The following is a 14075-nucleotide window of genomic DNA, read 5'->3' on the forward strand; positions in this document are numbered from 1 at the left end:
AAATATATTTAATTTTTTTTCTTCATGGATTTGCTTTTTAGGAAACATTTTCATACTCTGTGGTTATGAAAATATTATTCTGAATTTTCTTTAAATTGATCTATAGTTTCTTTAATGTTTCGCCCTGGGTTGCTTTTTGCAATATAAGGTGGCCTTTCTTTTTCTCCCCCAAATTGTCCCAACACCACTTATCATATAATCTTTCATTATAACCTATTTGAATCGCTACCTGTACCATATGTTAAATGCCTAGAAGTGGGGTTTGCCAGCATCACTGGCACTTGTTCTTGCAACTTCCTGTGCACAGAATGTCAGCAAAAGGGGGACCACTCTGCTAACTGAGCAGCTCAGATCACAGGGAGAAACCTTCTGGGTCTTTCAAATATGGACCCATTTAGTGGATGTTCAGGCATCTGCATCTGAGGTTCTGTTTTTAATAACCACCATTATATGAAGTTGTGGGGCTGCAGACCAGCCTGAAGGCAGTGTGTGCAGTGCCAGCCCTACAGACAAGGGATTCCTTCCCTCATGTATACAGGGATAAGTGGGAAGGAAATATAGTGGGGAATATAATTCCTACTGTCTTTACTCTTCAAGAATGTATTTGCTCTTTGCTCTGTTGGGCTTCGACATGCAACTTTGTGAATTGAAGAGGTTTTCAGTTAAGAAAAAAATAAAATAATTAAAACTCTCCAGTGAAAATTTTTTTACCCCTTGTAAAAATCTGTACTGACCAATATTCACAAGTGAAAGGTCATGGAAACGATTTCATTGTGTGTTACCTAGAAAGAAAATAAATATAAATACCTGTAGAATGTGTGCATGCTGTAGATGCTGTTGAACCTCATAAAAATAATTGAAGTTAGATGGTTATTAGGTGAGAGGATGGTACAGAAAAATATATAAAGATGATAGTGATATTAAAACAGTTGAACTGAGGAATCGTTTCTAGGCTAAACCTCCATTCCTATGAGGATTCTCTCAGTAAGATTGAGATCTCATCATTCTTGAAAAACACTAAGACTTTGAGGATAAATGCAAACACAAGTTATGGCTAGAAGCTTCTGAAGTGAACATGTGGGAGGATTACCTCTATATGAGAATAAACATACCAACTGGAAAAAATACAGTGATGGTGGCAATTCAAATTTCTGTCACAAGAGGAAATGGACTGAGGCCTTTAGTGATATACAAATGAATATGTACTTGCATGGGATCTAATCTAAAAGAAATTGAAATGTATTACAGAGCACAATGAAAAGGGGGATATTACAAATGAGTCATAACACCTGTGTAGAGGGGAAAGAAGGGAATAGAAAATTCTATGGTATGGATACCAAAAGCAAGTTCCTGACATCCAAATGTTAGAGCTGTAGAAAATATATAGATGGTGATTTCAGGGTTTGCTTTTTACTTGTGAGAACTTGTTTTTAGAAAAGAGCACAGCTGTCTGAGGCATTTTTAACTTTCTTAGCTGACTTTTCTTTCCAGTCCATTGCTGAGAACTAACTTAAGCCAATTTGGTCATTTGCAATTGTGAGGAACTATCTGGGGATATATTTCAGGAACTTCAGTACTTGGAAGTAGATGACATCAGTTCAGGGGATGGGGACTGATCTCCCCAAATCTCCCAGTTTAAGGTGTGCTGCAAAGAAAGAAGCCTCAGACTGAACTCTAGTGTATATAGGCTTTGTAGCACATAACTTAAAACAAGTTGTGAAGTCTTAAAATCTGCCCTATAAGCTTGTAATCCCGACTCTGTCCTTTTAGGAACCTGACTAGTCCTCTGGGAACTTTCCTTTGAGGCAGGTATAGAAATATCTCATGGTAGGATTAAGCTAAGATTCTCATTGGTATTGCATAGAAGTACAAAAACTTTCTCCTTTCTATAAGCTATTTACCACAGAACTGGTCAAACCCAAAGTCTAAGGTGTCAAGGGGAGAATTACTGGGATACTTCAAGATGTATTTTCCTATTTTGTATGTCAGTGGAGGTGCAAGTACAGCTCTTTCTGTATTTCTAAGATATCATGAACAATATCATTTCATCATTGAACAATCATATTCAGTATTCATGATGCTAACCAACCAACCACTTACGGTGATAGGAGAAGTTAGCTAAGAGCTCAGGTAGCCAACTTAATAATGCAGACTTCCATTAGAGTATGTGAAATGCTTGTTAAGCATCCCTAGCCTGTGTAGTCTCTACTGATGTACATCAGAGGATAACCAGATAATGGCTCCTAAGGTATAAAATAAAATGAGTATTAGCATGCATGTTATAGTAGACTGAAGTATTTCATAGGTATATTTTACAGGACCAGATGGCTTCACTGGTGACTTCTACCAAATATTTCAAGAAAAATTAATATCAATCCTTCTCAGTCTCTTCCAAAAATAGAAGGAGTGGAAACCCTCATTTTATAAGGCCAGTGTTACCCTGATACCATGGCCAGATAAGGACACCACAAGAAAAGAAAATTACAGGACAATATCCTTGATACACAGATGCAAAAATTTTCAACAAAATGTTAGCAAGCTGAATTCAACAGTACATTAGAAGTATATCCTACAAAATGATCAAGTGAGATTTATTGCAGAATGCAAGGATGGTTGAACATCCACAAGTCAATCATCCTGATACACCACATTAACAAAATAAAGGCTAAGTATCATATGATCATCTCAGTAGATGGAGAAAAAGCATTTGACCAAAAACACTCTCATACTCATAGCAGCATTTATCTACGGTAGCCAATGTATGGAAACAACTGAAGTGTCCGTAAGGGGATGAACAAATCAAGAAAATGCAAGATACACACACACATATACTACACAGTCACATATGGATACACAAACACAATGGGAATACAGCATGGATGAACCTTGGGGGCATTATCTAAGTGAAATAAGCCAGACAGAGAAAGACAAACACTACACTGTAACAATAATGTGTGGAATAAAAAAAGTAGAACTTAGAGAAACAGTAGAAAAGTGATTGGTAAGCGGTGAGAGAAATAGGGAGAGAGATTGGTAGAAGGCTATAAACTTTCAGTTACAAGATAAAGAAGGTCTGAGGACCTAGTGATTAACATGGTGACTATAGTTGATAATTGGAGAAGGAAATGGCAACCCACTCCAGTATTCTTGCCTGGAAAATTCCATGGACAGAGGAGCCTGGTGGGCTACAGTCCATGGGGTCGCAAAGAGTCAGACACGATTGAGCAACTAACACCCACACATAGTTGATAATACTGTATTGTATAGTTGAAATTTGCTGAGCTTACATATTCTCACTAAAAAAAGTACACATATGGGGTGAAGGGTGTGTAACTGACTTAATATGGGGGAATCCTTTAACAATGTCTGTTTATAAATTGTCACATTGTACATATTAAATATCTTACAGTTTTATTTGTCAATTATATGTCAACAGAACTGAAAGGGTAAATTATAGATATTACACCCTTTTTTCTAATCATTTATTTGTCTTATTTCTTATCAGTCCTTTACTATGTTAATCTTTCATGAAATGAGAGAAATATAATAGGATCATTATAGGATGATTTCCTGCCCCCCCACAACAGAGTTCCTTGAGGCAACAACTCAAGTTTACTCGAGCATATCTGAAGTTGTGGAGACTATTTTTAAAAAGAACAAAGCAACCAACAGTTTCCAGACATTCACTTGGGCTCTCGAAAAAACCTGACATAAGACCACTGCCACGGAAGGCTGGATGGGGAGAGAATCTGTGCTAGATTTCTAGTAAAGGTGGAAATTACTGATCTGAGAATCTGGGCAGTCCTCGCACTCCTCCAGGCTGGTAGGACGGAATCCTCTCCCTTCTTAGGAAGTACTTGTGAAAAAGCATATGTCTCTGATTTTGTTCCCAGCGTCTATTTTATGGGATAAGATGTAGGTTATTAAGGATTATCTGATTTATTTAAAATTCTCTAAATTTTCTATTTCACTCTGTATGTAGATAAAAATTTAGATTCTGTGCGTGTTTCACCAACTGCAAAAGCATTAGAAATGTAAATGCTTCATTTAGGTATTCCCACAGAAAATCTCAGATGATTAGGTTATAGCTGTGGGTGTCAGAGTCACCTGGATAGCTTGTTGCAAACAGTTTGCCAAGCCCCACCCAGAGGCCTGAGTCCTCTGATTCCCAAGTCTGGATTAGATCCAAGAATTTGCGCTTCTCACCAACTCTTAACTGTGAAAACCAACAGTCTCCTGTCGCCTGCCCTCCAAGTGAAATTTAAATGGTACTGTGAGCCTCCTTATTTAAGCCACAATAAATAACATAGGGGAAAAAATGTCTTCAACTGTAAAATTGTAGAAAAAGAAATAGTTTTTTTTTTAATCAGCATTCTATATTATCTTCCAATAAATAAGGCATATCTAGTGATATTTACTCAAAGTATTTTTTCCTGAGGCTAACCAGACATGATTCAGATGCTTTGTTTTCTAACACACTTTTTTTCTTTTCTTTTTTTATTTTCTAACACACTTTTAAGACCTGATAGTATGCCAGTAATAAATGTAGAAATATAGCAAGTGTAGAAGTGATGGAAATATTTAGTAACTCAAATGAGCTTCCCCCTCCTCTGTCTTTGTTAAAATTACATATAAATGAAGTTTCCAAAATTGTCATGAATGAGAGGTAAGTTGGGTGTGAAAAACCAACTTGGAGGACATTAAAGAAAAATATTCTTGTTTAGGGAGTCAAGGCTGAGAGGAGAAATCTAAAATCTCAATTTTAAGTGAAAAATTCTGCATTGTAACTGAGGCTTGTTCCTGAGGACATGCAATTTTAGAGCAGTCATTAGACTTGTAATTAGACTCTTGAATATAAAAAAATAAATGATCAGCCAGCTTATGCATTGCTGGAAATCACTTAAGATCTTGGGATTCATCTCGAGTTGTTGAAGAGCCATAGTATATAAAATTAACAGAGTAAAAGCACCTATTAAATGGGAATATAAGGTTTCACGTATTATTATGGCTTTTATGACATGAAGTTTAAAATGCAATGCGGGAAAAATCATATTTCATGAAAAATGGTTTTGTCAGATGCCTGATCTCAAAGTGTGAGAGATTTCATTAAGAGAACTGCAGAGCTTTGTGTATGTCATCAAGTGCAAGCTGTGCCTAGAAAACAGAAATCCAAGTCTCGTCCTCAGATGTTATCCCAGTTGGCACCAGTGCCCCCAGTGCCCTCAAGTCCACAGTGACCTGGGAGAGAAGGCAGAGCACAAAAGGGAGCTTCGTAAGCACCTCCTTTGTGCCAGTACACACACAGAGCGCCACATCTGATGATCCCAGGAGGGATTTCAGACCCGCCCGCCTCCTGACAACCTGCTTGCCTCACTGAGCTCCGGGGACACGTGTCTCAGCCGGAACTCAGGTACTCTTGATAGCAGCAGCCCTGAGTCACTAAAGAGAAGGTGGAAACTTCCCGATTTAAATGAACTCTTAAGTCATTGAATACTTAAATAGAACTTTGCAAACTTATAAATTTCTCATTGGGATCACGTATAAACCGATCTTTTTACTCTTTTAAGAATGTTAAGTATGAACTCAAGTGAATGTATTTTATTTTAAATGGGAACAAAGTATTCAATATGATAAAATGTTGTTTTCTTAAAAGTATCTTATACACAGTTTTAAGGAGCCTGCTGAATTACATAATAGGAGCCAGAAGATGAAAGTCTTGGTATTATCACAGAGATTTGATTTTTAATTTTTTATTTTTTACTGTCATAATGTGACTTGTGTAATAGAAAAGAATGAATTTCTCACTATATATGATGATCATCAAAAATGTTCAGAAGGAGAGGGACTGGTTTTAAGGAAAGCACACAGCAGTACTTCTGTATGTCCGATGGGGTCCTGTGTACTTTGATTAGCAGGGAGGTTAATGTTGCTTTCCACTCTGTGGTGCTTTAGGCTGCTTTAATGTCACGGTTGGCTGCGCTCCTTTCTTTCATTGTCCAGGGTCTCAGTGTAATTCTTTGCTCACTCATCACCCTCCTGGTTCTGCCCTGCCCCCGTGTCTCCACAGATCATTTTGTGTTTCTCTCCGGTTGGTCACACGCTGAGAAGTAGAGCTCGGAAGTTCCCAGCCCTGGTTAACTGCACGGCTGTTGACTGGTTCCATGCTTGGCCCCAGGAGGCTCTGGTCACAGTCAGCAGGAGGTTCATTGAGGAAACCAAGGGAACTGAGGTATGCTGTGTCAGCCTCCAATCTCTCTCTCTCTCAAAACACTCATGTACTCGCACACTCTGACCCAAATCCTCAGTAAATAATTTCCAAAATACACCTTGTAGCAGAAAATTGTCCTTGTTTAAGATGATAATATTATCCTTGTGAGTTTACATTCTATGGAATATAGTGACTGGTCTTTTAGTGTTCAGTCGAGATGTGTACACACACACACAGCATGCGATCAAGTTCTTACTCATCCAGGGACTCACCAAAGGTCAGGATCATCACTTGCTTGAGTCATAACTGGATATGACTTGAGTCATAACTGGGGCTTACTGTATATAAATCCTTTAAATCCACAACTAGAAACCTAAACAAAAAAGTAGCCACTCATAGCTATGCAATGCTTGATCTTAACAAAGTAAGGCGCTTTTATGATTTTTCTCATTTATGGTATTGCTAGGTAAAAAATCAGCCCCCGTGGATTTAGTAATCATTAAGTCGTATAATGTATCTGCTTCTTTGTTTTATGGGTCCATGTATATCATTTGCTCATGATGAAATTTCCACCTCCTATTGCATTTTCAAATGGTCACATGAAACAAAACAAACAAAACTTCATTCAGATTCAAAGAGAAAAAGAAATGCGGATATGAGGGAATCATTAGACCTCCTAGAAATTAAGCTGTGTGTGAAGCGAGCATCTTTCTGATTAGGTAGTTTGGAAGGATGGTGATTGTGAACATTTCCTAGGGAGTTTTGTCTTCCAATTCCATGGAGGGTTGAGGAGAAAGGATGCCTAGAATAAGTCAGACAGGAAAAGGGCTTCTCAGAGCCACAAACAAGACTGGGGATACATAAGGAGTGAGGTCCGTTACCGATTGAAACCGTGACCAAGCAGCCTGCTGTGGCCTCCCTTACTCCCAGAGGTCTAAGAGCTGCTTTTCCAAAGCCATCCTTTCACATTTTGTTCATAGTACATCTTCTGGTGCCAGATGGTTAGAAATCTGGGCATTTTTACTTATTTAATGAATTGTTTGTAATACAGCTAGCTTTACTGCATATTTATATTTATATACATAATATATAAAGCTTTATCTTAAATGTTTTTTTTCCCTAAAGTTTATTAACTATTTAGTGCCAGATTGCCAAGGAAGAACTGTCATGCAACATATTAAAGACATACATGACAGAGTTTAAGATATCCAAATACCTTCTCTCAATTTCTTGTCTTCACACACACACACTTAAAACATTTCTATAAATAAATGAAAAACCTGGACTCTTCTATTTCACTGTTTTTTTTTCCATAGTCAGAAATTTCTTTCTCTTGCCTGTCTCTATATTCACCCCTAACATTGAACTTACCCAGACCTTTAAAACAACAACAGGATTTGGGGGGTAAAGAGAGAGTAATATTACTGTGTCGTTCTGCTGTTTTAAGTGATAGTCACTGTTTTCCACTGGCCAGGAAGCACCGCAAAGCCCCTCTTACATTGAGGGAAATATATGTCAATTTGTTCTCATGAACAGAGTAGTAGTGTGCCATCACAGGATCGATTGATGTCTGTCTGAAATGCTGTTCTCCCCATGATGTGTCTTCTGAAGAGTCAAAGGAACCCTGCTTAATGGAGACTAACACTTGCATTAAATCTATCAGAAGTCTTTTATACTTTAAAATCCAGAAGACCATCCTTAAATATGATCACAGAGAATGGTCACAGCTACTAACACAAATGTCTTCAGCTAATGCTAGGTCCACCGCATCCCTGGAATTACATAGGTCACTATTTTGTCTTCTGATAATTACAAGAGGGTTCAGAACACTACATTACTAGAGGGAGAGAGCCAGCGTGTATCCTTTAGTAAGCAAAAATCTGTTTTATCCAGTTCATTTGACCAGGCTGGCTTGGTAAGGAAGAGTAAAGGAACAGTGTGCTTGGCTTCTTAATGTTCATTTCCCAAACAGGAGGAAACGAGGTTTAACCGAGTGTCTGGACAGTGCGTTAAGGCTCTTGCCTTTGCTGCTCTGATGCAGGTTTTCTCCTGCCCATGAGGGAGACAGCTCTTCCTGAAGGAGCTTGAATACGCCAGTGACCATTGACATCTGCTGGTTGTGGCGGGACTTGCATTGCTTTAAGTCCAGAGGGCTCCTGGCAGGTGCTCAGCTCTATTTGGTGGTATCACGATGCCTCCTATAGGATGCTGAGTGCCAAATAAGAATTCAAAAAGCACTTTCCCATTTCTGTGGCGCCGAATTATGCCTGGAAACAAATTAGCCAGACGATTTCATCCCAGTGCTGCGTGCCTATTTAACTTTCCCACCTTCCTAATTTGTTGCTCAGGAGCAATAATTATAATTCAGAGTGCAACGTGTCCATGTTCTAAAAATGTGTGGGGCCTTTTCAGTAGAGGTCAGAAACGGCTTTTACATTTTTTAAATGAATACTAATTTGATCAATTTCTTAGTTTTAATTTTGATCATTAAGGAGAGTTATCAGCATAATTTAGGCACTTCTTAATTATTGACCTCATTTGCTGAGTGTAAGGTACTTAAACAAAGGTGACCCTCCCCTGCTTTAGCCACAGAGAAAGGAGTCATTCAAGGCAAGTGGTTTTGTGTGCGTTGACATGTAATTTTCAGTCAGCACACACTCAGAACCCAGGGGTGTGGGCTGATTGCTTCTCAGTAAGTGTTTGTGCTACCTTCCTGTTACCTGGCATTGAACTAAAGTGACAGCTGACAGAATGACCACATAGCTTGACACTTGAGTATCACCAGCTATTTACCTGATGACTTTGTGTCCATAAACACACCTCACAGGACCCTTGGAAACGGGGACGGGAAGACACAGTGTATGGAGGGAGGGGCGACCCTCTGGCTGTGCCTGGGAATCAGTTTGAAAATGATAATTGGGAGCAGGGCTTATTGAGAAGTCTATGGGTCCCAGTTAGGAAAATTCAGGGGAAAAGGCAAGAGAAACAGGTGTTAAAAGATAAGTGATGCTTTTGGTTTTTCAAGTCAAGATGAATAATTGACACACTTTAAAGCAAGGCTTGATGAAAAGAGAGATGATTGAATGGAAATGAGAAGGTGAGCTCTCTGAGGGGTGAAGTTTGCTCTGAAAGGAGTAGAAAAGAGGATCTCAGCAAGATGGAGATCATCCTTTTCAGGCATGTCCTCCAGCTGGCAAGTGAAAATGCTCTGTCCTTTTGCTGAGATACTGCAAAATAGTTACACAAGCTGAGTATCATCAGCGTTGTCAAGAAAATGACTTTATTCCACATTCTGGCATCTCTTCCATGTAGAACTTGATGAAGATTTGGCAACATCAGAATGGCATATTTTCCTGCCATCTCCCAAACTGGTCTGGGAAAATGTCCACTCGAGGAAAATACTATGTTCCTGTTGTTGTCGTTCAGTGGCTCAGTCGTGTCCGACTCTTTGCGATGGACTGCAGCACACCAGGCTTAACTGTCCTTCACCATTTCCCGGAGCTTGCTCAAACTCATGTCCATTGACTCAGTGATGCCATCCAACCTCTGTCTCCCCCTTCTTCTCCTGCCTTCAATCTTTCCCAGCATCAGGGTCTTTTCCAACGAGTTGGCTCTTTGCATCAGGTGGCCGAAGTATCGGAGCTTCAGCATCAGTCCTTCCAATGAATATTCAGAGTTGATTTCCTTTAAGATGGACTAGTTTGATTTCCTTGCAGTCTATGGGACTCTCAAGAGTCTTCTCCAACACCACAGTTCAAAAGCATCAATTATTCAATGATCAGTTTTCTTAATAATCCTACTCTCACATCCATACATGACTACTGGAAAAACCATAGCTTTGACTAGGTAGACCTCTGTTGGTAGAGTAATGCCTCTGCTTTTTAATATGATGTCTAGGTTTGTCATAGCTTTGCTTCCAAGGAGAAATTGTCTTTTAATTTCATGGCTGCAGTCACCATCCACAGTGATTTTGGAACCCGAGAAAATAAAGTCTCTCACTGTTTCCATTGTTTCCCCATCTAGTTGCCATGAAGTGATGTGACCAGATGCCATGATCTTAGCTATTTTAATGCAAAGTTTTAAGCCAGCTTTTTCACTCTTCCTCTTTTACTTTCATCAAGAGGCTCTTTAGTTCCTCTTCACTTTCTGCCATAAGGGTGGTGTCATATGCATATCTGAGGTTATTGATATTTCTCCCAGCAGTCTTGACTCCAACTTGTGCTTCATCCAGCCCAGCATTTCTCATGATGTACTCTGCATATAAGTTAAATAAGCAGGGTGACAATATACAGCCTTGATGTACTCCTTTCCCAATTTGGATCCAGACTGTTGTTCCATGTCCAGTTCTAACTGTTGCTTCCTGACCTGCAACAGATTTCTCAGGAGGCAGGTCAGGTGGTCTGGTATTCCAATCTCTTGAAGAATTTTCCACAGTTTATTGTGATCCACATAGTCAAAGATGTTAGCAGAGTCAGTGAAGCAGAAGTAGATGTTTCTCTGGAATTCTCTTGCATTTTCTTGATCCAACAGATGTTGGCAATTTGGTCTCTGGTTCCTCTACATTTTCTAAATCCAGCTTGTACATCTGGAAGTTCTTGGTTCATGTACTGTTGAAGCCTATCTTGGAGGATTTTGAGCATGAACTTGCTAGCATGTGAAATGAGCATAATTGTACGGCAGTTTGAACATTCTTTGGCATTGCCCTTCTTTGGGATTAGAATGAAAACTGACCTTTTCCAGGTCTGTGGCCACTGCTGAGTTTTCCAAATTTATTGGCATATTGAGTGAGTCAAGATGGCTGAGTAGAAAGATGTGCACTCATCTTCTGTGAAAACACCAAAATTGCAACTAGCTGCTGAACAACCATCAACAGGAGAATGCTGGATCCCACCAAAAAAGATACCCCATGTCCGAGGGCAAGGAGAAGCCCCAACAAGATGATAGGAGGGGTGAGGGGCATAATCGCTTTAAAATCAAACCTCATACCAGCCAGGGATGCTTGAAGTGCAGAAATAAAACCTTTTGCACACCAAGACCCAAGGAAAGAAGTAGTGATCTCCACAAGAGACTGAGCCATATCTGTCTATGAGTGTCTCCTATGGAGGCAAGACTCAGCACTGACCTAATTCAGGGACTGAGAGCTCTGGCTGCAGCAGTCCTGGGAGGCACAGCATGCTGGCATGAGTCTTTTGGAGGAGGTCACCATTACCCTACCATAGTTTGACCTTAGGCCAAACTACAGGGCAAGAACATAGCCCCACCCATCAGCAGAAAATAGGATTAAAGATTTACTGTACATGGCCTTGTCTACCAGACCAAGACCCAGTTCTCCCTACAGCCAGTCTCTCCCATCAGGAAGCTTCCACAAATTTCTTATACTCATCCATCAGAGGGGAGACAGAATGAAAAACGCAACCACAGGACACTAACCAAATTGATCACGTGGATCACAGCCTTGTCCAACTCAGTGAAACTGTGAGCCATGCCGCATAGGGACACCCAAGACAGACGGGTCACGGTGGAGAGTTCTGATAAAACATGGTCCACTGGAGAAGGGAATGGCAAACCTCTTCTGTATTCTTGCCTTGAGAACCCCATGAACAGCATGAAAAAACAGTAAGGACACTGAAAGAGAGAGGAACTCCCCAGATTGGAAGGTGCCCAATGTGCTGCTGGAGCTCAGTGGAGAAATAACTCCAGAAGGAATGAAAAGCCTAAGCCAAAGTGGAAACAATGCCCGTTGTTGTGTGGATGTGTCTGGTGGTGAAAGGAAAGTCCGGTGCTGGAAAGAACTATATTCCATAGGCACCTCAGTGTTAGGTCCCTGAATCAAGGTACACTGGACGTGGTCAAACAGGAGATGGCAACAATGAACATCGACATTTTAGCAATCAGTGAACGAAAACGGACTGGAATGGGTGGATTTAACCCAGATGACCATTATATCTACTACTGTGGGCAAGAATCCCTTAGAAGAAATGGAATAGCCCTCATAGTCAACAAAAGAGTCCGAAACGCAGTGTTTGGGTACAATCTCAAAAATAACAGAATGATCAGTTTGTTTCCAAGGCAAACCATTCAATATCATAGTAATTCAAGTCTATTCCCAACAACTAATGCCAAAGAAGCTGAAGTTGAACAGATCTATGAAGATCTACAAGATCTTCTAGAACTAACACCAAAAAAAAAAAAAAGACATCCTTTTCATCATAGGGGACTGGAATGCAAAAGGAGGAAGTCGAGAGATTCCTGAAGTAACAGACAAGTTTAGCCTTGGAGTACAAAATGAAGCAGGCAAAGGCTAACAGAGTTTTGCCAAGAGAACACACTGGTCATAGCAAACACCCTCTTCCAACAACACAAGGGACGCCTCTACACTTGAACATCACCAGATGTCAATAGCGAGATAAGATTGATTATATTCTTTGTACATGAAGATGGAGAAGTTCTATACAATCAGCAAAAACAAGACCAGGAGCTAACTGTGGCTCAGATCATGAACTCCTTATTGCCAAATTCAGACTTAAATTGAAGAAAGTAGGAAAAACCACTAGCCCATTCAGGTATGAACTAAATCAAATCCCTTACGATTGTACAGTATAAGTGACAAATAGCTTCAAAGAATTAGATCTGATAGAGTGCCTGAAGAGCTGTGGAGACAGGTTCATAACATTGTTCAGGAGGCAGTGATCAAGACCATCCCCAAGAAAAAGAAATGGAAAAAGGCAAAATGGTCGCCTGAGGAGGCCTTACAAATAGCTGAGAGAAAGATAGACCCAAAAGGCAAAGGAGAAAGGGAAAGATACACCCATTTTAATGCAGAGTTCCAAAGAATACCAAGGAGAGATAAGAAAGCCTTCTTGAGTGAACATTGCAAGTAAATAGAGGAAAACAGTAGAATGGGAAAGACTAGAGATCTCTTTAAGAAAATTAGAGCTACCAAGGGAACATTTCATGCAAAGATAGGCACAATAAAGGACAGAAACAGTATGGACCTAACCAAAGAATAAGATATTAAGAAGAGGTGGCAAGAATACACAGAACTATACCAAAAAAAAAGATCTTAATGATGCAGATAATCACGATGGTGTGATCACTCACCTAGAACCAGACATCCTGAAGTGTGAAGTCAAATGGGCCTTAGGAAGGATCTGTACGAGCAAAGCTAGTGGAGCCGATGGAATTCCAGCTGGGCTATTTCAAATCCTAAAAGACGAAAGTTACTCTACTGCTGTATTTCAAAGACTGACTTTGTGACTGGTTTCTAGCTTCCTTTTAAAATGTTAGACCAAGCATAAAGCGTAGTAAATACTATTTTGCTAGTGAGAGGTACATTAGTAGCATTTCTGTTCATAATTTTTAGCACAGTTCTTCCTTTGAAATAAAGTGAGGATTATTCAGTTGATAACCCTGTGCAAGAAAAATTCTGTGAATTTGTGAAAAATATCCTTTTTCTGAGGAATACTGGTATCATTTTAAAAGATCAAGACAAAAGCAAATGTAACCAAATTCTTACTGAATCTGCCTAAATCTCATACCAGCTTAAGCCTGTGTTCAAACAGATGAGAAAAGGCCCAGGTGGTGGTTAATATACTCCCCATTCTTCAGCCCCCTTCCTCCTTTGCACACGTGCACTAATATACTGCCGACCATACATTTCTTGCTCTGTGCATGTTAATTAAGTTTACAGTAGAATTGCAAAAAGCAATAGAATGCTGCTTTCCAGGGTTTTTGCAAACTTAGAATGAAAACTTAGGAATCCCCTCTACCTGGAAAGGAGGGTCCGATTTTCACAGCTGCCCAGGAACTTGCACTTGCTATTAAGTTGGAAGTTTAGCTGAATCACACAGGAACATCAGTCCCTCCT

At 39.8% G+C, this 14075-nt stretch overlaps 1 protein-coding gene across 1 annotated transcript in view; it reads left to right on the forward strand.

Annotated features, from left to right (window-relative positions):
• DNAH11 (dynein axonemal heavy chain 11) overlaps positions 1-14075 on the forward strand; it is a 369205-nt gene that overhangs the window by 212786 nt on the left and 142344 nt on the right. The window contains 1 exon segment of the mRNA XM_059885820.1: positions 6068-6229. Within this exon segment, the coding sequence (XP_059741803.1) occupies positions 6068-6229 (162 nt within the window).

This window comes from Bos taurus, chromosome 4 (genome assembly GCF_002263795.3).
Source record: "Bos taurus isolate L1 Dominette 01449 registration number 42190680 breed Hereford chromosome 4, ARS-UCD2.0, whole genome shotgun sequence".
Lineage (NCBI taxonomy): Eukaryota > Metazoa > Chordata > Mammalia > Artiodactyla > Bovidae > Bos > Bos taurus.